At 36.2% G+C, this 24,426-nt stretch overlaps 1 protein-coding gene across 6 annotated transcripts in view; it reads left to right on the top strand.

Moving 5' to 3' along the window:
• PTBP2 (polypyrimidine tract binding protein 2) overlaps window positions 1–24,426 on the top strand; it is a 94,566-nt gene that overhangs the window by 42,445 nt on the left and 27,695 nt on the right. For all 6 annotated transcript variants that reach the window (XM_078072721.1, XM_078072722.1, XM_078072723.1 and 3 more), the window contains exons 4-8: window positions 11,019–11,191; window positions 12,102–12,245; window positions 17,708–17,872; window positions 17,964–18,074; window positions 23,896–24,091. In XM_078072721.1, the coding sequence (XP_077928847.1) occupies window positions 11,019–11,191; window positions 12,102–12,245; window positions 17,708–17,872; window positions 17,964–18,074; window positions 23,896–24,091 (789 nt within the window). The remainder of the gene's footprint in view (window positions 1–11,018; window positions 11,192–12,101; window positions 12,246–17,707; window positions 17,873–17,963; window positions 18,075–23,895; window positions 24,092–24,426) is intronic.

Raw genomic sequence — 24,426 nt, 5'->3', positions numbered from 1 at the left:
CCTCTTTAATACCCAACACCAGGCTAACCCATTCCCCCACCCCCCTCCCCTCTAGAACCCTCAGTTTGTTTCTCAGAGTCCATAGTCTCTCATGGTTCGCCTCCCCCTCTGATTCCCCCCCCTTCATTTTAGCCATCCTACTATCTTCTTTTTTTTATTAAAGATTTTATTTATTTATTTGACAGAAGAGAGACACAGTGAGAGAGGGAACACAAGCAGGGGGAGTTGGAGAGGGAGAAACAGGCTTCCCGCTGAGCAGGGAGCCCGATGTGGGGCTCAATCCCAGGACCGTGGGATCATGACCTGAGCTGAGGCAGACGCTTAACGACTGAGCCACCCAGGTGCCCCTCTTCTTTTTTTCAACATGTAATGTATTATTTGTTTCAGAGGTACAGGTCTGTGATTCAACAGTCTTACACAATTCACAGCACTCACCGTAGCACATACCCTCTCCAATGTCTATTACTGAGCCACCTCATCCCTCCCACCCCCCACCACTCCAACAACCCTCAGTTTGTTTCCTGAGATTAAGAATTCCTCATATCAGTGAGGTCATATGGTACATGTCTTTCTCTGATTGACTTATTTCGCTCAGCATAATACCCTCCAGTTCCATCCACATCGTTGCAAATGGCAAGATCTCATTCATTTTGATGGCTGCATAATATTCCATTGTATATATATACCACATCTTCTTTATCCATTCATCTGTCGATGGACATCTTGGCTCTTTCCATAGTTTGGCTGTTGTGGATATTGCTGCTATAAACATTGGGGTACACGTGCCCCTTCGGATAACTACATTTATACCTTTGGGGTAAATACCCAGTAGTGCAATTGCTGGGTCGTAGGGTAGCTCTATTTTCAACTTTTTGAGGAACCCCCATACTGTTTTCCAGAGTGGCTGCACCAGCTTGCATTCCCACCAACAGTGTAGGAGGGCTCCCCTTTCTCCTCATCCCCGCCAACATCTGTCGTTTCCTGACTTGTTAATTTTAGCCATTCTGACTGGTGTGAGGTGGTATCTCATGGAGGTTTTGATTTGGATTTCCCTGATGCCGAGTGATGTTGAGCACTTTTTCATGTGTCTGTCGGCCATTTGGATGTGTCGTCTTTGGAAAAATGTCTGTTCATGTCTTCTGCCCATTTCTTGATTGGATCATTTGTTCTTTGGGTGTTGAGTTTGATAAGTTCTTTATAGAGTTTGGATACTAGCCCTTTATCTGATGTCATTTGCAAATATCTTCTCCCATTCTGTCGGTTGTCTTTTGGTTTTGTTGACTGTTTCTTTTGCTATGCAAAAGCTTTTTATCTTGGTGAAGTCCCAATAGTTGATTTTTGCCCTTGCTTCCCTTGCCTTTGGCGATGTTTCTAGGAAGAAGTTGCTGCGGCTGAGGTCGAAGGGGTTGCTGCCTGTGTTCTCCTCTAGGATTTTGATGGACTCCTGTCTCACATTTAGGTCTTTCAACCATTTTGAGTCTATTTTTGTGTGTGGTGTAAGGAAATGGTCCAGTTTCATCCTTCTGCATGTGGCTGTCCAGTTTTCCCAGCACCATTTGTTGAAGAGGCTGTCTTTTTTCCATTGGACATTCTTTCCTGCTTTGTCGAAGATTAGTTGACCATAGAGTTGAGGGTCCATGTCTGGGCTCTCTATTCTGTTCCATTGATCTGTGTGTCTGTTTTTTGCCAGTACCATGCTGTCTTGATGATGACAGCTTTTGTAATAGAGCTTGAAGTCCGGAATTGTGATGCCACCAGCTTTGCTTTTCTTTTTCAACATTCCTCTGGCTATTCGGGGTCTTTTCTGGTTCCATACAAATTTTAGGATTATTTGTTCCATTTCTTTGAAAAAAGTGGATGGTATTTTGATAGGGATTGCATTGAATGTGTAGATTGCTCTAGGTAGCACTGACATTTTCACAGTATTTGTTCTTCCAATCCATGAGCATGGAACGTTTTTCCATTTCTTTGTGTCTTCCTCAGTTTCTTTCATGAGTATTTTATAGTTTTCTGAGTACAGATTCTTTGCCTCTTTGGTTAGATTTATTCCTAGGTATCTTTAACGGTTTTGGGTGCAGTTGTAAATGGGATCGACTCCTTAATTTCTCTCTTTTCTGTCTTGGTGGTGGTGTATAGGAATGCCACTGATTTCTGTGCATTGATTTTATATCCTGCCACTTTACTGAATTCCTATATGAGTTCTAGCAGTTTTGTGGTGGAGTTTTTTGGGTTTTCCACATACAGTATCATATCATCTGCAAAGAGTGAGAGTTTGACTTCTTCCTTGCCAATTCGGATGCCTTTTATTTGTTTTTGTTGTCTGATTGCTGTGGCTAGGACTTCTAGTACTACATTGAATAGCAGTGGTGATAGTGGACATCCCTGCCGTGTTCCTGACCTTAGGGGGAGAGCTCTCAGTTTTTCCCCATTGAGAATGATATTCGCTGTGGGTTTTTCATAGATGGCTTTTATAATATTGAGGTATGTACCCTCTATCCGTATGCCCGTGAAGAGTTTTGATCAAGAAAGGATGCTGTACTTTGTCAAATGCTTTTTCTGCATCTCTGGAGAGGATCATATGGTTCTTGTTCTTTCTTTTATTAATGTATTGTATCACGTTGATTGATTTGTGGATGTTGAACCAACCTTGCTGCCCAGGGATAAATCCCACTTGGTCGTGGGGAATAATCCTTTTAATGTACTGTTGGATCCTATTGGCTAGTATTTTGGTGAGAATTTTTGCATCCATGTTCATCAAGGATATTGGTCTGTAGTTCTCCTTTTTGCTGGGGTCTTTGTCTGGTTTGGGGATCAAGGTAATGGTGGCCTCATAAAACGAGTTTGGAAGTTTTCCTTCCATTTCTGTTTTTTTGGAACAGTTTCAGAATAGGTATTACTTCTTCTTTAAATGTTTGGTAGAATTCCCCTGGGAAGCCATCTGGCCCTGGGCTCTTGTTTGTTGGGAGATTTTTGATGACTGCTTCAATTTCCTTAGTGGTTATAGGTCTGTTCGGGTTTTCTATTTCTTCCTGGTTCAGTTTTGGTAGTTGATACATCTCTAGGAATGCATCCATTTCTTCCAGATTATCTAGTTTGCTGGCATATGGTTGCTCATAATATGTTCTTATAATTGTATTTCTTTGGTGTGTTGGTTGTGATCTCTCCTCTTTCATTCATGATTTTATTTATTTGGGTCATTCCTCTTCTTTTTGATAAGTCTGGCCAGGGGTTTATCAGTCTTATTAATTCTTTCAAAGAACGAGCTCCTGGTTTTGTTGATCTGTTCTACTGTTCTTCTGGTTTCTATTTCATTGATTTCTGCTCTGATCTTTATTATTTCTCTTCTCTTGCTGGGTCTAGGCTTTATTTGCTGTTCTTTCTCCAGCTCCTTTAGGTGTAGGGTTAGGTTGTGTATTTGAGACCTTTCTTGTTTCTTGAGAAAGGCTTGTATTGCTCTATACTTTCCTCTTAGGACGGCCTTTGCTGCATCCCAAAGATTTTGAACAGTTGTGTTTTCATTTGTTAGTAGGATGCTCTTTAGCCTCCATGTATTTGAGTTCTTTCCGACTTTCCTCTTGTGATTCAGTTCTAGTTTCAAAGCATTGTGGTCCAAAAATATGCAGGGAATGATCCCAGTCTTCTGGTACCGGTTGAGACCTGATTTGTGACCTAGGATGTGATCTATTCTGGAGAATGTTCCATGAGCACTAGAGAAGAATGTGTATTCTCTTGCTTGGGGTTGGAACGTTCTGAATATATCTGTGAAGTGTCTTTGGTCCAGTGTGTCTTTTAAAGTCTTTATTTCCTTGTTGATCTTTTGCTTAGATGATCTGTCCATTTCAGTGAGGGAGGGTGTTAAAGTCCCCCAGTATTATTGTATTGTTTTCGATGTGTTTCTTTGCTTTTGTTATTAATTGGCTTATAATTGGCTGCTCCCATGTTAGGGGCATAGATATTTACAATTGTTAGATCTTCTTGTTGGATAGACCCTTTAGGTAGGATATAGTGTTCTTCGTCATCTCTTATTACAGGCTTTGGTTTAAAATCTAATTTGTCTGATATAAGGATTGCCACCCCAGCTTTCTTTTGGTGTCCATTAGCATGGTAAATGGTTTTCCACCCCCTCACTTTCAATCTGGAGATGTCTTTGGGTCTAAAATGAGTCTCTTGCAGACAGCATATCGATGGGTCTTGTATTTTTATCCAATCTGGTAGCCTGTGTCTTTGATTGGGGCATTTAGCCCATTTACATTCAGGGTAACTATTGAAAGATAGGAATTTAGTGCCATTGTATTTCCTATACGGTGACTGTTACTGTGTATTGTCTGTGTTCCTTTTTGGTGTATGTTACTTTTAGGCTCTCTCTGTGCTTAGAGGACCCCTTTCAATATTTCTTGTAGGGCTGGTTTGATGTTTGCAAATTCCTTTAGTTTTTGTTTGTCCTGGAAGCTTTTTATCTCTCCTTCTATTTTCAATGACAGCCTAGCTGGATATAGTATTCTTGGCTGCATATTTTTCTCATTTAGTGCTCTGAATATATCATGCCAGTCCTTTCTGGCCTGCCAGGTCTCTGTGGATAGGTCTGTTGCCAGTCTAATGTGTCTGCCATTGTAGGTTACAGACCTGCAAATCTCTCGAATTCTGTCCTTGTGATCCAGTAGGTATTTATCTCTCTTTTTCTCAGCTTCTTTATTTTCCATCATTTGGTCTTCTGTATCACTAATTCTTTCTTCTGCCTCATTTATCCTAGCAGTTAGAGCCTTCATTTTTGATTGCACCTCATTAATAGCCTTTTTGATTTCGGCTTGGTTAGATTTTAGTTCTTTTATTTCTCCAGAAAGGGTTTCTCTAATATCTTTTGTGCTTTTTTCAAGCCCAGCTAATATCTTTAAAATTGTCATTCTGAACTCTAGTTCCGACATCTTACTAATGTCCTTATTGATTAGGTCCCTGGCAGTCGTTACTGCCTCTTGTTCCTTTTTTTGAGGTGATTTTTTCCATCTTGTCATTTTGTCCAGAGGAGAATGGATGAATGAGAGAACAAATGCTAACAGGGTAACAACGTCCCCAGAAAATACACACTAAACAAATCAGAAGAGACCTGAAACCGGGGGAAAAGAAAGGAAAAAGAAAAAGAAAAAGATAAAAACAAACAAAAACAGAATATGATCAGATATGATCAGGGTGGTGCATAGATCAGTGCCACACACTAGATTTTGGGCATATTTTGGTCTGTTAAAAGAAAGTGCCTCCCAAAATTTTAAAGAAAGGAAAACTTCTATATGTACAAAAATAAGGGTAAATACAATGAAGGGATGGAATATGACTGTAAAGATGAAAATTATAAAAGATTTTATAAAAGGAATTGATAAGAAAGTTGAAAAAAGAAAGAGTTTTAAAAAAAAAGGAGAGAATGTGATCAGGCAAGAGACTAGAACAAAGTCATATACTAGAGATTTAGGGTATATTTTGGTCTGTTAGAAGAAAATGTATCCCAAAATTTTAAAGAGAGAACAAGTTATATATATACCAAAAATAAGGTTAACTACTATGAAGGGATAGAATATGACTCTAAAAAAGAAAAATAGAAAAGATTTTTTAAACAGGGACTGATAAGATGTTGGTTGAAAAAGGGAAAAAGAAAAATCCAAAAAAAAAAAATTAAAGAAATTAACTTTTGGAAAGACTAAAGAATCAATGGGGAAAAAAAGCCACGAATTCCATGTGCTGTATTCCCCTAGTGCTGGCGTTCTGCCCTTCTCATTGATCGGTAAACTTGGCCTTGGCTGTTTGTTCTTGCTGATCTCCTGGGGAAGGGCCTGTTGTAGTGGTTCTCAAGTGTCTTTGCCAGAGGCGGAATTGCCCCACCGTTGCTGGGGCTGGGCTAAGTAATCTGCTCGGATTTGCTCTCGGGAACTTTTGTTCCCTGCAAGCTTTCCGTACAGCTTTGGAGGACGAGAGTGAAAATGGGAGCCTCCCAATTTCCACCCTGGTGGAGCCGAGAACTCGGGGCCCCACTACTCAGTGTGCCCCCAGAGAAAAGCAGTCAATCACTCCCGTCTCCCCGGTCTCCGGCCGCACTCCGTGCTCACCCGGCCTGTGACCGAGCGTTTCTGTCTTTGGCACCCAACCCCGTGTGGAGTCTCCAAACCCAGGAGATCCCTGCGGTGCGCTCCCGTGCTGCTCCTCCCAGGGCAGGAAAGGGAGTCTCCCCAGATTTGCCGCTTGTTGGGTCCCTGCTGGAAGAGCAGTGGCCTGACTGTGCCGCGGATCCAGGTTTATGGCAACCCCAAGCTGAGAGCCCATTCCTCGGCTCCTTTTGTGCAGCCGGCTTCCCCGCTCTGATACCTGGGAGCTCTGCCCCACACTCAGGCACCCCCGGTCTTTCTGTGACCCCGAGGGTCCTGAGACCACACTATCCCAGTGAGGGTTCTACCCTCTGCTTAGCCACTGGAGAGATGTCCCTCAGCAGAGCCAACTTCTAAAAGTTCCGATTTTGTGCTCTGCGGCTCTATATCACTTGCTGTTATCTGGGTGATGGAGGCTCCCTCCCCGCACCCCCCCCCCCGCTCGCGGTCTATCTTCCCGTACATCGCCTCAGATTCACTTCTCTGCATGTCCTACCTTCCAGAAAGTGGTCACTTTTCTATTCAGAGAGTTGCTGCTATTCTTCTCTTCAATCTCCTGTTGAGTTTGTAGGTGTTCAGAATGGTTTGATCCCTATCTAGCTGAATTCCTGGGACCAGACAAAATTTCGGAAACACTGAGTTTTAAGATTTTTTTTTCCCTTAATGATGAGAATCTGTTTATGTTCTCACAGTGTCCAATTTGAATATTGTTGCATATAAGAGCAAATAGGGAAAAAAAGAGAACTTTAAGAACTATTGATTTTACTTGCCTGGACAGATATGCCATTGTCATCCAGGTGTCTGAAAAGGTACACTTTTACAGACCATGTTATAAAGAAACTTTTATGGTTATCAGATACAGAACAGGATTTCATTCTTAATTCCAGCTTTGTCCAGAATGTTTCCTCAAATTCACTTTATTGTAGAATTTGGTTTCTAAAGGCCTATTATCTCAATGGCCTTTCCCTTATCTGTCCAGACTTTCTTTCTAAACCTGGTTTTTGTGTCAAAGAAAAAATAATTTTAGAAGTGCGAAAAGTTAATGTCATTAGAACCTTAGTCTCAGGTAAGTATTTACTAAGTCAGTGCATTAAGATTAATTTGTAATGCGTTAGTTCCTTCAGAAATAAAAGTGAAACATTTCAAAAAACCCAACTAGCTCCAACTATTATTGTGATTGGATTTTATTGAAGAGTTTGTAACTGTTTGTCAGTGGGAAGGAGCCTTGACAATTGTAAAATTTTTGAGTCATTTCTTTATAGCTATGTATATGAAATATTACTTTAAGTTAGGTATATATATTTCTGCCAGTGCTGCTAATTGTTATTCCATGATAGCAGGATTTATTATTGCTGAAAGTGTGACATTTTGCTTTATGTGAAAGAACTGAAATCATTCCATAGATTCTGATATATGTTACTCAGAACTCTTTGGGATATTCATTTCAACTTTTACGTGAAGACATTTTTATATAATGTCATTTCGTTTTGTTATAATGCTTTGAGAGTATTCCAGCACATGAGACTTCTAGTTTAGTCTAGGCTTCTATTTTTTCTAGCTCATGCGTAAGGTACTTTTGGCAAGTAGGCTGTGCAGCTTCTTAAAAATACAGTGACAGCCAGTTTTTATAATAAACCTAAGATTTTTTGTGTGGTGGCTGTTGATCTTGACTAACAGCTAGCAGAATAACAGAAGTATCTTTCTGTATATGCCTGCATTTCTGGTTAACCCTTTTTTGGAATTTCTGTTTTCCCAGATAGGAAAGTAAAAGTGTACAGACATTCATTTTTCATAACTCAGATTCTTTTTATTTTTTATTTTTCTAAAGCCAACAGCTTCTGTAACATTATGCTTTGCCCTGAAGTCTAACTTAAAACTGCTTGGAATTGAAACTGCTTTTCTTCTCAGTTTCACATTTGATAAAGGATGCTACCAGTGCTTTTTATAAATGCTTGAGTGTGAAAGACTTAAGAGATTGAACATGTACTTATATTTTGTTAGTTTCTGCTGTATAAACAAGTAGAAGTATAAAGTTTTGAAATGTACTTCAGGTTGATACACAGTGGAAGTATAGAATTAGAATATTGGTGAATGAGTGGGACTAAAATAATAGATTTACAAATTAAATAAGGTGGTTTTTGAGACCCAAGTGCTGGAGTGTTCACATGAGCAAGTAAAGATAGGACTTTGGGGCCAAAACAGCTTGAGGAACTCCAACTATTATTGGGAATGAGTACATAAGCAGAGGGTTTGAAGCAGCTTTAAATGAATCAGGGAAGTAAAAAACCTAGATATGAATTGTTAAGTGTGTTGTGAGAACAGAGAGATTTGGTAAGGATGAGAGGGCTCACAGTATTTTGACCATGAATGGATTTAAGAAATTAACAAATTAATGAGACTGTTTATGTGAAAACTGCAGGTAATGACCAGTAAAGAGCAAATGTCAGTCAAGGAAAAAAGAGACTGATCAAAGGTGAAGATATTCACTATAGAATTGAGGTAGAAAACCACTTTTGAGTTTGGAAGAGAAGTTTTCAAATAGAAATAGTTTTTACTTTTTTTTTTTTTTTTTTACATATTATTTGTTTTGAATTTGAGAAGAACATCTTAAGCAAAAGGCTTGAAGGCTGAATAACATATGGAAAATGATGTGATTAAAGATTTCTGCAATTTATATACAACCTATATGCATAAATAAAAGCATTACTACATTGTTGTTGCCTTAGTTCTTCGAAATCATTTTAATTATTATTGGTTTTACATTCACAAATCAAAAGTTTGTGGGTTTACTTGGGGAGTGGAAGGGAACAGATCATGGAAAGAAGTCCAAATTATTGTACTTTGTCTTCTGAAGAATCACAGATGTATAACCCAGAGAGACCCAGTCTTCCTTACTTCTCTGTTAGGCTAATAAATGGCCTATGTGTTTCATAAGCTAAGGGCTATACATTTTCTTGTGTCCTTTTTCTTTTCCAGGGATGGAGTGTTTTTATATATGAAAGTATGCTTAGTCATATGACTAAAAAGTCCTAATTTCCTCATTTCATGTTCTTATATTCTCATATAAAATGAAAACTTCCATAATATTTAGCACTGAAATATGAATATTTAGTAGCCACCCCTTCTAAAACTATTTACCAACTGAGGGAGTATCAGAGTATGAAGAGAATGTAAGTTTTGATGTTACATGGTCTTTGGGAGAAAAGTACAGATCTTTTGTTAGCAGTTGTATATAATGTGATATTTGTTTTTGAGATCCTCCTATAGTGTAGTGTACTATTTAGTCACCTCCCCCAATAGACTGTAAGAGAGCACTGGGGATCTTATTGATAATCTTGTTCACTGCTGTACCCCCAGAGCCTCAAATAGTGCCAGACACGTCCTTGATACTCAGTAACTTTTCGATTACTACTATTTATTTTTAGAGAGAGCTGCACACTCGAGTGGTTAGGAAGGGCGGAGATAGAGGGAGAGAGAGGATCTTAAGCAGGCTCCATGCCCATTGCAGAGCCTGACACGGAGCAGGATCTCACGATCCTGAGATCATGACCTGAGCCAAAATCAAGTCTCGGATGCTTAACTGACTGAGCCACCCAGGTGCTCCAATATTCAGTAACTCTTAAAGAATCAATGTGTGAATGAATTTTAAAGACACTTAGAGATCAAATTGATCTTAGAATTTTATAGATATTGTTGAATATATACACACATACAACACACACACATATAATGTTTATGGATAGTGTTGATTTGGAGAGTACCATGAAGTACCTAAAGCTACATACAAGTGGAGTATACATGTATATTTCTCAGCTTATTAAGTATCCTTCGTTTTAGTTAAGTTTCAGAAATATCCTTTAGTCCTTAGACCATTTGGAACCATTGATATGGAATAGTGGATAGATTGCAAGTTCTTCAAACAATTTTACATAAAACATCACCTATTTTATTGTGTCTTTAGTAGGACTTTTATTTTTGGTGAGGCTTTGGAATCAAGGCAGATAACTAATTTGTTGATTGAAGTATATCAGTTTAAAGGTCAGAGTAATATGGGCGCCTGGGTGGCTCAGTTGGTTAAGCGACTGCCTTCGGCTCAGGTCATGATCCTGGAGACCCTGGATCGAGTCCCACATCGGGCTCCCTGCTCGGCAGGGAGCCTGCTTCTCCCTCTGACCCTCCCCCCTCTCATGTGCTCTCTCTCTCTCATTCTCTCTGTCTCAAATAAATAAATAAAATCTTTAAAAAAAAAATAAATAAAGGTCAGAGTAATAGAATAAGTTAATCAAGTCCATGAGTTTTATAGTATATAGATGTTGATAGTGACAAAATAGGTAGATTAAGTGGTGGTATGAATAAATTAGGAGAGGCTCATCGTAAGTAAGCCATAATGTGGATTGTCTGCATAATTATTTTTACAGAATTGCCTTCTTTGCTCCCACTTTTGAGTATGATATTTTCCAAATTGAACCATTTATAATTTCCCAGGTAAAATTAAAATCTCCTTAATTTTTGCCAAGTCAAAAGTTTCACTTTCTTTTTGTATTTCTGTTAGTCTGTAATAAAATTATTAAATTGTAATATAATTGTGTTCTTTAGCACTGGACAATTTCTTTATGAAATTGTATTTTAATGTGTTTTTGCTTATCATTTATTACTCTTTACATATACTGTTCAGAAACATCTAATAGTTATCTTAATTGATAATGTAATTATATTTAATAGTAATTGGTAAATATGATTTTCTCTATTCCTTTGGAAGCCCAGCTTTTGAATTTTTAGGAATTATTCAGGTGTATTCAGCTATGTTTTTAAGTTCTTTTTTAAACTTTGTTTTGTGTTTTTTTTACACAAATCAGGAAAAATAATAAAGACTTTTTTAATGTCTTTCAGCCAATGGTAATGATAGCAAAAAATTTAAAGGAGAAGATAAAATGGATGGTGCTCCTTCTCGTGTACTTCATATTCGAAAATTACCTGGTGAAGTGACAGAAACTGAAGTTATTGCTTTAGGCTTACCTTTTGGTAAGGTGACCAACATCCTTATGCTGAAAGGGAAAAATCAGGTATGCTTCTTTCAGGACCTATAAAATGTTAAGCCCCAAACTACCCAGTATGCATGAATTAGCTGACTTCTAATAAAAGGATAGACTATAGTAGGTCCTAACTTTTCTAAAAGAACATAACAGAAGTCTTACTCTGACTTTTCCTGGTAATGCTGTTTGAGAAACTAATGCTAAGGAGCCAAAATGAATAAGTCACTGTAGTTTTCAATTTTGCCTTTTGAATTCACTTTTGGATTGTTACAGATTGGATTGTTAGATTTTGGATTGTGGAAAATACAAAAATACAAATGAATACAAATGAAGGATTTCTTTTATTGTGGCTCTACCCTTTGTAATATCAGAAAACAGTGGGGGCACTATCAGCCTCTTATCCTTTAAGCTTATCCAATGGAAATATTTATTTGATAGCATTAGAAGAAAATAGTCACTAATCCTAGGTATTCTTCATTGAATAAATGTACCTGTGGCAGAAAGACCAAGGCATATTAAAATAAAATTTTGTTTTAAAATTTCTAATGATACCATTTAGAATTTAGTGACATTAATGAAATATAAATAAATATAATTAATGTCACTAATAATCTGATATTTAACTTTTAATTTTTTTCTTTGTCTCTTTTGAGTTATACTGCTTTAAAAATGATTTTGAGATCTCTCATGTTCTCTAGTATCGGAATGGTAAAATTCTGATATTGAAAAATGTTTAGATTTTATTTTCTCTAGCTTTTGTTGGACTACATTTGTGGTGTATGGAAGGATAAGTAAGGATAACTTACTTGAGTGTCTAAATGTAACTGGAAAGGTTACTCTAGAGACTGATTTTTCTCATTAGCTGAATAGATTACACAGATATTGAAGTTTACCTGAATATAATTCATAGTATTCCAATTTTTGCTATTTAAATTTTCAGGCATTTTTGGAACTAGCAACAGAGGAAGCAGCTATTACTATGGTTAATTACTATTCTGCTGTGACACCTCATCTCCGTAACCAACCAATTTATATCCAGTACTCCAATCACAAAGAACTAAAAACAGATAATACGTTAAACCAAGTGAGTATGTGTAGGTACATAAACAAAATGGACATATTAATCTCAAACTTATTAACAGAAAGATGTAACTATGGGCATTTTCTTGTTGTTTTTAAGATATTTCCTTGCGGTATGTCCCTAAATATTAAATATTATGTTAATTTACAAAAAGTATGTGCAGTCTGTTTTCATGTTTTAAATAGGTACTTGATGAATTAGTTAAATAATATTTTTTCAGAGCATTAAGGTTCTGGTCAAAATGTTCATTTCCATGTTGCAAGTTCAGATTTTTGTGTAGAAACTTGTTTATGAGATTGGGCTCACTGTTCGCATAAACTGTAGAACTCTGCTGCTTAGACTTTTAAGGTATGATTTTAATGCCTTTAGTTTTTTGACTTCTTATAGGCCTTAGGTTTCTCCTGGAAATATTTTTATTGAAGATGTATTAATGGTTTTACTTGGGGAATGTAAGAATTGAGAATATATGAATATGTGGATTTATTTTTTAAAAATGTGATGTAGAAGATACTAATTATTTAAAATTAATATATTCTAGAGAATAATATAAGAATGGGTTTATACCTAAATACATAGCAATGCAGGAATGGTCTAAAAACTTTAGCTCTTTTAATATAGTTTTTAGCTAATTACATCTTTTCTGTTTCAGTAAAATCTAAACTATATCAGACTCTTTGTCTTACTGCAAATGTAATAGACTAATAATTCTTCATAGATTTTAACCATCATAAAAAGTGACCTTTCAAGATCATTTTGATATTTTATAAATAAGCATTTAAAACTTTTTGTTTGAAGGCTAAATATTCTGGGTTTTTTTGTTTGTTTTAATTTGGTAATAATTTTCATTAATTTTGAACCAGAAATTGTACTTCTAAAAATTTATCATTGGAAATATACCAAAAGAAAATATTCTATATTCATTTTACTTAGAATTTAAAATGGTATATTTCAATTTTGTTTTATATATTAGTGTTTTTAGTAAAGTAATTCATGAAGGCATTCTCATTTTAAAAGCTTCCAATGCAAGGAACATGAAAAGGATAAAGATAAGGCATCTTTATAATCTTAAATAGGGTTAGGAAATAAATGCACTTACTCTGGTCTGGGTTATTCCAGATATAGGGAACAATCAATGCAAAGTTGCTTCTGTTGAAAAACACCTGGTTTTGCAGTTATATTTTTAGTTTTCAGAAACCCTTTAATCTTTTCTGGTCATCTTTTTTTGTTAAAATTGGTCGTGTTTTATGATTTCATAATTCTTTCAGTGTACTAATTAATAGTACTTTATTTTTAAAACCATACCTTTTTTTTTTTTTTTAAAGATTTAATTTATTTATTAGCGGGAGAAAGCATGGGGGGTAGGAGGAAGCGGGCTCCCCGCTGAGCAGGGAGCCCCACAGGGGCTTGATCCCAGGACCCCCGAGATCATGACCTGAGCTGAAGGCAGACGCTTAACCCACTGAACCACCCAGGTGCCCCTAATTAACAGTATTTAAAAAAATACTTCACTATATGTAAATTATCTCATTTCCTTCAGTGTTAGCTGTTATGTTTATCTTGTATCCATCTGTCTGTCCCTCCTCCCCCAGTAGTCTTTTCATATTTCAGAATTAGGTTTTAAACTTGGTGGAATGGTATGCTTTCCTCTAGATTAAGTAATGAGTTTGGTTACTAAGCTGGGATCCCCCAAATACCAAAAAGGTCTGGGCCAATAAAACTCCCTTTAGAATTCCTGTTTCTTTGAAGGGAGCATTTTGTTGTTTTTGTTTTTTAATGGTTAAGGGAGAGGAGATGATGGGGGAGGGGAGGAAGAGGAGTTTAACTGTTCATTAGGCAGACTTTCCGTTAACCCTTTTATATCCCCCTCTCTGCCCTCTGTGACTCTCCCAGTTTCTCTGATTCACGTGGCTGTCACTGCAAACCCTGTTTGCTATGTCTTCTGTGTCATTTGTTTCTGTTCATTTTCTGTATTCCAGAAATTTGATGAAAGTATTCTCAGCTAACAACATTCTCTCTATTCAGTATTTGGGTTTATTCCATTTTGTATTCATTTTTGGGCATTTTTAATTAATTTTTTAAAAAGATTTTATTTATTTATTTGACAAAGAGAGATAGCGAGAGCAGGAACACAAGCAGGGGGGAGCGGGAGTGGGAGAAGCAGGCCTCCCACAGAGCAGGGAGCCCGATGCTGGGCTTGATCCCAGGACCCTGGGATCATGACCTGAGCCGAAGGCAGACGCTTAACGACTGAGCCACCCAGACTCCCCTTTATTAAGTTTTTAATTTTAATTCCAGTATAGTTAACATATGGTGTTATAGTAGTTTCAGGTGTACAGTATAGTGATTCAGCAATTTTATACATTACTCAGTGCTCATCATGAGAATGTACTTTCATCCCCATCACCTCATTTATAGGCATTTTCATGGGCATTCATAATAGGAGAGGCAAATGAATATGAGTCAACCATGAATTCTTCCATGATCTTTCATGAAGTTACCAACTCTTTTCAGTTTACTCTTAAAATATCTGCCTAGTTTTCATCATCTTTCTTGTTACTTGAACAGCTCATACACACACAATCACCTCTTGGCTATATTGTTATAATAGCTCTTACTGATCTATTTTTTACTTTCCCCTCTTGAATTCTTTCTCCCTGGTACCTTTCCCTCCTCTCCCTCCTCTCCCCTTCCCATCATACAAATCTGACTTAAGTTACTCCCCTGCAGCAGATCCTTTTCATGTTCACAATAAAGGCCCTCAGAAGAGGTGGCTACTATTTCTGTTTTATTGGCTATATATTTGCCTATGCTTCTACCCAAAAGTAATTGTAAACCTGGCATGCTTTCTCTTATTTCCAATATTTTGGGGCCACTGTGTTTCTGTGATGTTACTTTTGCCTGGAATATTATGGCCTGCCTGCCCTTGTACCACTTTTCCAACCCACACTTCACATGGCCAGTTGCTACACATCTTCACGTCTCACCTTAGTTCCCTCCAGAAAGCTATCTTTTGATCCACAAAGAGTGGATTAGGTTTGCACTAAGAAACCTCAACACAAATTAAAATCACAGTGAGATACTACCATGTACCATCAGATTGATGAGATGAGTGATGCCAAGTGTTGGTAACAAGGTAGAGAAGCTAGAACTTTCATATATACGTATGGGAATGTAAATTCATAGAATCATGTTTAAAAACTTGAAATATGTATTGAAGCTGAGCATATACATATTCTTTGACTTAGTAAATCTACTCCTAGTTACATACCTGAGAAAAACACATTATATGTGCATCAAAAGATATGTATGAGAAAGCTCATAGAACATTAATGCATAATAGTCCAAAGCTGGAAATGATCCAAATGTTCAGCAGCAGTAGAATATGTTGTGGCATATTCATTCGTTGGAATTTGTTAGAATACAAAAAAATGACCAAGCTGCTAGTACCTGCAAAACATGGATGCACATCATAAAAGTAGTATTTATTGAAAGAAGACAAAACAAAAACACAAAAAAATGCCAGACCAAAGTAGAACACATACTATGTGATGCAATTAAAGTTTTGATAATGTTCTATTTTTTGTCTAGTCATTTCATAGATCTGTCCAATTTGTGATGTTTTATTGAGCTTATACACTTCTGATTTGTGTCCATTTATATGTGTATGTAGTGGTTCTCTAAGTTTAATTAAAACCTAGGTTGGCAAGCCAACTCTGTTTCATCAATTAAAAAAATGTAGAAAGTTATTGTTAATGATAATGGAGAACCTAATTATTAAGCTAAAAAGAGAAGATGGAGAAAAGTGAATAATATTCGGGAAGAAGGTATGGAGTAGACATATACCTATGTGTTTATATAGACTAGATACATATATGCTCATGTGTAGATGGTATCTCTGGAAGGGATACCCACAATAATATTGGTGAGGAATGGGTAGGGGAAAGCAGATAGGGTGATAGGGTTGCAGAGGAAACTTAACTGTACCATTTGGATAGTATATCATGATCATGTGATTCCTTTAAAAAGACATTCCATTATTTGAAAGAGATGTTAGTGTTTTCCTAATTTGTGATATTTCTTTGCTTGTAATAACATAAATATATCCAAGGACATGCTTTACTAATGAAGGAAGTAATATTGCAGTATACTACTTAAAATACTTTGAGTCACTTTAGCCAATATTTAAGTTTGTAGGTCATATTATTTCATTAGCATTTAAATAATGAGGTTTAACCAGATGGGCATGTGGTCTCTGAATTCCAAAGTCTGTGATCTCCTGGTTATGTGACATTTCAGTGAACTATTTCTTTTTTGTTTCCAGATTTATTGAGATATAATCGATATATTGTGTAATTTAAGGTATATAATGTGATTTGATACACTTCTATATTGCAGAATGATTATCGCCATAGCAAATGTGCTGCTAGAGGGAGCACTATTTTTGTTTATTCTCATAAGTGTTGGCCTAATTCTTTTATGTGTTCCTTCCTTTTCATTTATCATGGTGTTCAGTTAATATTCCTATTCATCTGCCAATATAGCTTTTTCAAACTCTAAAGCAATGTAACAGTATTTGTCATTGTTACTTAATAGGTATTTGCCTTTATGTAGGTTTTTTGACTCCAGATAGGTAGAAAAATTATTTCCTTATCAATGAACCTATCACAGTAGTAATATTCTATTCTGTATTTTTTTTCACATTTTAAAATCTCAGAAATTAAAAAAAAAACTCAGAAATTGTGTCTCAATAGTAGTGGATCTCTCCTGGTTTAATTAGCAGTATCTTAGAAGTTATGCTAGTAATGAAAAAGGACTTAATATGTATCCTGAGTATTCCTCCTTTAAGATTGTATTAGAAGTAATCTAGTAATCTTGCTGAGGTTTACCATGTGCCTTTTTTATGGAGTGAATAATGTTAGGTTGAAGTTTTATTGTTCTCTAAAAGTTTCTGTTTAAAACATTTTCTGATTATGTGAATCTGCCAAACTATATTTTGTTCTTTTTTTTAAGATTTTATTTATTTGTCAGAGCACAAAGCAGGGGGAGCGGAGGCAGGGTGGGAGAAGCAGACTCTTGCTGAGCAGGGAGCCTGATGTGGGACTCGGTCCCGGGACCCTGGGATCATATGACCTGAGCTGAAGGCAGACGCTTAACCGACTGAGCCACCCAGGCGTCCCTGTATTTTGTTCTTTTGAAAATAAATTACTTTGCCTATCTTTGCTTGTTCAATATAGTTCCCAAACCCTAGATAATTGTTTTGAAGTAAATACTAGTAGAATACTTGAATTATAAACAGATAAAACCTGGCTCTTGGCAGGTGCTCAGAAAGCATTTATTGAGTGACTATTAAATTTTGTTTAATCTGTATGTGTTCTAGAAGAGAAATGAGCTAATAGTGTAACATGCAGCAGAGTAGAGTGAAAATACTGAGTGTGTTTCTAAAGTTTTTATCTTTCAATTTTCAGCGTGCTCAAGCAGTTCTTCAAGCTGTGACAGCTGTCCAGACAGCAAATACTCCTCTTAGTGGCACCACAGTTAGTGAGAGTGCAGTGACTCCAGCCCAGAGTCCAGTGCTTAGAATAATTATTGACAATATGTACTACCCTGTAACACTTGATGTTCTTCACCAAGTAAGTTTAATTTAATTTTCATGTTTACCCGTAAACTGGAGAAATAATGATACAGCAGATAAATAATACTTTGATTTTAATGTTTTAACAGATATTTTCTAAGTTTGGTGCTGTATTGAAGATAATCACATTTACAAAAAATAACCAGTTTCAAGCTCTTCTCCAGTATGGTGATCCAGTAAATGCTCAACAAGCAAAACTAGTAAGTCTGGAGCTTTTTTTTTTTTTTTTTTTTGAGATAGCGATATTTTTCAGTGGCAGATAGACATACACGCATATATGTAGCTAATGTTATTAATATTGACATAACTTGGCAGTACCATGTAGCATTATAGATGGCACAAATTGGTGTCATTTAGATACTATTAGGAAAGCTTAAATTTGTGGTAAAGAAGTGTTTCTTTTTAAGGATAGTTGTATGTGTAGTTATCTATAATACAGACTTCTGTTATTTTGCATTTTTGTTTGACTTAGGTCCAAAGTTTTAAGCTCTTGACGATAGAGCATGCACACCAGTAAAGATCCTAAATGTTTTTCAGTGGGAGTTTCAGAGTAATTAATTTAGCTATCAAGACAGTTTGGCTAAAGTATATCATCACACATGTGGCTCAGATGTTATGATAGGTTCTCAGTTTATTTAAGACTACAGTATATTTAATATTCTTTTTAAAGATTTGTTTTTAAAGACAGCTTTTGTGAATAGGTTCCTAGTCTACTTTTTATTTACATCCTTTATATTTTTTATTGTTATATATGGAGGGTAAGAAACTATTAAAAGAAGTAAAATATGTTCCCACATCATGGCTACCCTTGAAAACTGCATACCATATCTTTGCTTCTAAATGCCTTAATCTTCTGTTTGTGTATTTATTGTATTTAAATCCACCTTTGCTCTAGCTTTTTAACTTCTTGTGTCATATTATCTCATTGTGATTATTATTCTGTTAAGCCATTAAATATTCATTATTAAACCATTACATCAACTGTCTTATCTTCCTTTACCTTCTGTCTTACCTCTTTTTCTCCCTTTTACTCTTAACTTTCAAACTAATTCTGGTGTAGTACTTCAGTGCTTCCTCTAGATTAAGATAGATTATATGGAACCTAGACCATTTTTGATTGTTTCATTGTGTTTCTATCCTCAGAATCTCATTTGGGGAGCAAAAATAGCTTCAGGTAGCACAAAGTCTGCACTGTTAATATTGGCATAATTGAAATGGTTTAGCAAGTGCTGTTATCTCATTTTTTTCTGATATTTTATGTTGTAAACAGAACAGGAATTTTTCCTGTGTTACAAGGGGAGGCTAATATTTAAAGAGGTAAAAAAATTACTGATCATAATACACACTATATGTGAGGTAAACATATTTTCAGCCTGTTTTTCTCCAGTATGTTGTTACTCACTGGTTCTTAAGTTACATGACCTAATCTTACTATATTTTCCTTTTCAGGCATACATTAACACTTGGAATTCTTTTTTCCAAAAATAATTTCTCTTTACATGCCCCAGCCCTCCAACTTTGGAGATATTTTGTATTTAAAGAGTAGCCAAAATCCATGTGGTATGAAGTTTGATCAGTAGCAGACAACCTAGAAGCCATGATCTTTATGGCATTTTTTTTTTTTTTTTGTACCTTCACAACATATTTAAATATAGTGCGTGCTTTTCTTAATGTGGAATATTTTTTGTCATCCCTTCTGATGCAGAGGGATGAGTATTTGGTAAAAGACCAATGAAATGGAATTTGATTTGGAATTACACTGCATTTGGGCTATAATTCAATGGGGAAAGTAGTTTATATGTGTGTTTTATCTGAAGTAATCTATAGTAATCTAAAAGATTATGCTTTAATAATGTTACCAGGTATTTGAAGTTTTCATTTAGCCAATCTTCTGTGTACGATAATAAGCATCAGGCATTTGTTAATGTCATATACACTCACTCAGGTCTTTTCTACAAAGATGTACAATTAATTGTAATTCCAAGAGAGTAGGTAATTATTTAATATTAATTACTAATTAACTATTCTGATATCTGAACTCAACTTCATTTCACTATTATAATGAGAAGGAAAAAAGTTTATTTCCCAAACTTGCTTGCCCCATTATCTTGTAACCCTGACACCTTGTTAAAACATATAGTTTTGATGACTGTAGTAATCATTCTTCATGCCTGTATCTGGACTGTTTAGTATACCTAGAGAATATCATATAATCTAGCAGTTGGTACCGGTTGAAATTCATCATCATCAACTACAACTAGACTAGGCCCTCTACTTGAAAAATCTTACCATATTTCTCTGGTCATCATGCTGTCCCATTTTTCACAATGACTATATCAAAAAATTCTCATTCCACCAAGTCTCTCCTTACTCCCCCTTTTATGACCTTGCCTCCTGCTTCTCAGGAAAAATAGAAACTATCAGATGGAAACTCCAATCAGCTTTTCTTACAAAATCTACTTATACCACAGCTATCTTTCTCTTGTAATAAAAGGCATAGATATTTCTAAGACAGTAACACCAGATTCTGTCCTCTTCTGCCCTCCAAGAGACTTTGCACTGTCATCCCCTCTTTCTCTTATATTTTTCTCTCTGTTGGCTACTTCTCACTAGTGTTTGAAACATCCTTAAATCTCTTTCATTGTATGTGAATTTACCCTGAACTCCACGTAACTCTCCCATCTGTTCACCTATTCTTTTCCCTTTTCATTTATAGCCAGATTTAGTAAATAAGCTCTCTTTGTTTGCTGCTTATACTTACCCCCTTTTTATTTTTCTACCTACTGCAATTTGGTTCCAACCCCCCTTTACCCAAATTGTTTTTCCCAGTGTCACCAGCTATCGCTACAGTGCTAAATCTCAACAGCATAATTCAATCCTTATCATCCCTATCCTCTAGGTAACATTTGACAGTGTGAGCCATTCTCTTTCTTAAAATCATCTCTTCTCCTGGTCTCTAACACTTCTTGCTTAGATATATTCTGCCTCTCTGACTATGTCTTATCATATCCCTCCCCTTTCTGCATGGGGGACTACCTGTTCCCACATCTGTATTATACCTTTGTGACTCTGACATGCCCACATGACTCTCTAGCATCAGATCTTTTCTAAGAAATCCAGACCAGGAACTTAGTGGACCATCAGGCACCTTCAGACTTAGTGTGTTCAATTCAACTCCTGTAACTTACCCTCCCCTCCCCCCCCAAAAAAAACCCTGCCTCACCTGTGGTGTTTACTGTGGTAGTAAAGCTCAGGGTACCAAATTTGACATCAGTAACAAGCCAGAAACATGGCTTTTATTCCTTTTAGTTTCAGCCTATCACCAAATCTTATTGATTGTCATCCTAAATTTCTGTCAAATCTATCCTTTTGTCTCCCAGCTCTCTTGCCACCACCCTAGGCTAAGCCAGGTGTTACTCAGAGTGCTGGTCTCTGATGTTACCAGGAGCTTTTGCCAAAATACAAGTCAGTTTACTTCTAGCTATAGTGTGTTTAGTGTGATATTGATACAGATTCTGACATAGACTCCTTATTTTCATGCAGATGAGTTTGGGCTGCTAGTCCATGAATCACAGCTTGAATAAAGCACTATCTAAGCCATCATCTCTTAAATCTTCAGTGGCCTTCTGACTCAGGTCACCACTTTGACTTCTTCCCCTACACCTGTTTTTCCACAGAGTACTAAGAGTGATCTCAACTTAAAGTCCTATAACTTCCATTCTCAGTGCCCTTCAGTGACTGACTCTTGTCCTTAGTATAAAGTCCTCAGTCCTTAACATGGCTTACAAAACTCTTAATCAGTCCTCAGCTTGTCTCGCCTTTTACTATATTGGACTTTTTAAAATAGCTTGCAAATGCTGTATTTTCTCTGATTTCTCAGGCTTACAGCTTGATGTTGCATTTGCTTCTACTGCTTTCTCTTTGTCTTTTTATGTCCAACTCTTCCTGTTTTCTTTCAGGTTTGCAAGTCTCAGAGAGGTCTTCCATAAACTTCCAACTACATTACATCCCCTCCTTTTCTTAGTTCTCACTACCACACGTCAAATTTATAATTATTTGTTAGATGTCTGTATTTTCAGTTTTACTGTAAGTCATGTAAGAGTGGGTACCTTGTGTTCTTTGTTTTCTGCTGAATTCCTAGAACATTAGCACAGTGTATGGCACATTGTAGGTATTAGAACTTTCATCCCATGTCACAACTCTCCCAGCATCTGCTGTGTTACAGATCTCTTCCCATTTTGCAGTCATCCGTGTATGTCTCAGTATATTATGGAATGAGTTAGTTCTAAACTTTGCAGTAGAGTTGCTACATTTTTATGCTTGTTTAAACAGTGGAGGTTATATAACGTTATAGGCAAAAAATATAAGTTTAGAAAGCGAATCTCAAGCCTACCTCTCCTCTTCTAGTGACAGTTGTTCCATATGAATGGGAGATGAAAAATGTGTCTTAAGCACTGGGAATTCAGTTAGCTGGCAAGGTGTACCTTCAGGTTTTGCTGAGGAGAATTTATAGTGTTCTTCAAAGTATGGTCCAGAGCCCACCTAGGTTTTTGTCATGTAGATTACTTGTTTAAAAAAAAAAAAAAAATGGGTCTCTTAGGTATCCTGAACTAAGAAATTATAATCTTTGGGGGTGGCAGCTCAGTGCTCTGTTTCTGTTTGTTTTTGAAAGCTCTGGGAACCACTGCTATGTAAACGCAGTTTGAGTGATAGAGCCAACGAAATTCTTTTTATATACTAGTTAAAATTTTTGGCAGTTATTTTCAGTTAATTGGAAAATTTTGCCCCCTAGCATTTTGCTTTATAAGAGAATAACAGCTCAGAAAAAGATTAACAGTGGAGGTATTAGTGAGGGTTGGGGGGAAAAATTCAACAATCTCTTGAATTTGTCCTAAGGTTCCATATATATTTCAGTCCAATTTCTGAAAAGGTCATGCAAAAAAGTGTTGGTCTATTATCAAAATAATACTAGATTTACATGCCTAATGGATCTTGGTCTATATAAACATCAGGCGTAATCTATTGATGTATTCAGAAGAACTGTCATTTCATTTTCACAGTGATTTATAGAGCTAAACATTTGTCATTTCTAAACCATTATTTTATACAGTAAATGTTTATTCTTCTAATGAAAAATTAACAATATATTCCTTTGTTCTTTAGTTTGTTCTAGGCTTATATCCAGCTGGAGGAGAAATGGTGATTATGTAGGACCAGGAAAAAAAAAAAACCCATAATACTCATAACAGCAGCATATGTCTTTTATAATTCACATTGTACTTTCACATATGTGATCTTTTATTTAATCCTCAAGGTAACCTTGTGAGGATCCTGGCAGCCATTATCATCTCTGTTTTCCAGATTAAGAAAGATCCTGAGATTCAGAGAGGTTAAGTAACTTTTTCAAGATGACCTAATTGCGTGTAGGCTTTCAACTCTAGAGCTTGCACTCTTCTATTCCCGAGCTTTCCTGGGATGACGTTGCATTTTCTAATTCAACAGTCTATTTTGATTCAGGTTGAGCACCTCAAGTTAAGGAAATAATAGTATTTGCCCCAGTTCATGGGAATTGCTATTATGCATTACAGTGGTACTTATTTGGCTTGAGGCACTTCATAAAATGTGACATCAAAGTACTGCCATCCAGCAAAAAATGTGTATGTATAATAAAATTAAAGTATTATGCAGACTATTATGGTATGACTTTGGCAGGACTGACTATATTTGTAATCCTTGTTTATTTTTTTAGATTGAATTATTTGCAGATTTTTTTTGAATTAAAAGCATTAGCATATGTGTTTAACTGGTTGTATTTTAGATTTAAGTAGCACTTTCTATTTAAAGAAGATAGTATTTGTGGAAATGAATACATGTACAGTTGGGATAACAAAGAATGATGTATGATATTTGATCCCTTTCCTGGTGTCTTTTATGTGCAGGTCTTCATTGTTGGGTTTTATTGTCGAAGTCCTGTTCTTTTCATTCCTTAAGACTGCTGATATACTTTATTCACTTTTACAGGCCCTAGATGGTCAGAATATTTATAATGCTTGCTGTACCCTAAGGATTGATTTTTCCAAACTTGTGAATTTGAATGTAAAATACAACAATGATAAAAGTAGGGATTATACTCGACCTGATCTTCCATCTGGGGATGGACAGCCTGCATTGGACCCAGCTATTGCTGCAGCATTTGCCAAGGAGACATCCCTCTTAGGTATGATTTTTATTGTCTATACCACTTTTCTCCCATTTTGCCAAATGGGAAGGTGCCTGTTAAACTCCAGTAAGTATAATGAATCCCCCATTTTGGAATTTAAGAAATTGTGTTAGGCTTTATTTTATTTTATTTTTTTGGATAAGAGGCATTTGAATGCTGTTGGTAGAAAAAAACCTAAAGTGTTAGGAAAATTCTATCAGCTATATTCCTTTCACCATCCTCATTTTCTCTCAAAATAAAAGAAGAAAAGCTCTAATGAAGAAATACTGTTGAGTTCTTAATTTCATGTTAAATTTGATGTCACACTGTCTAGGTTTAAGCCAGTTTTAGAG

This window comes from Halichoerus grypus, chromosome 5 (assembly GCF_964656455.1).
Source record: "Halichoerus grypus chromosome 5, mHalGry1.hap1.1, whole genome shotgun sequence".
Classification (NCBI taxonomy): Eukaryota; Metazoa; Chordata; class Mammalia; order Carnivora; family Phocidae; genus Halichoerus; species Halichoerus grypus.
The sequence above is the reverse complement of the archived record's forward strand: the minus strand, read 5'-3'. Positions and strand labels throughout refer to the sequence as shown.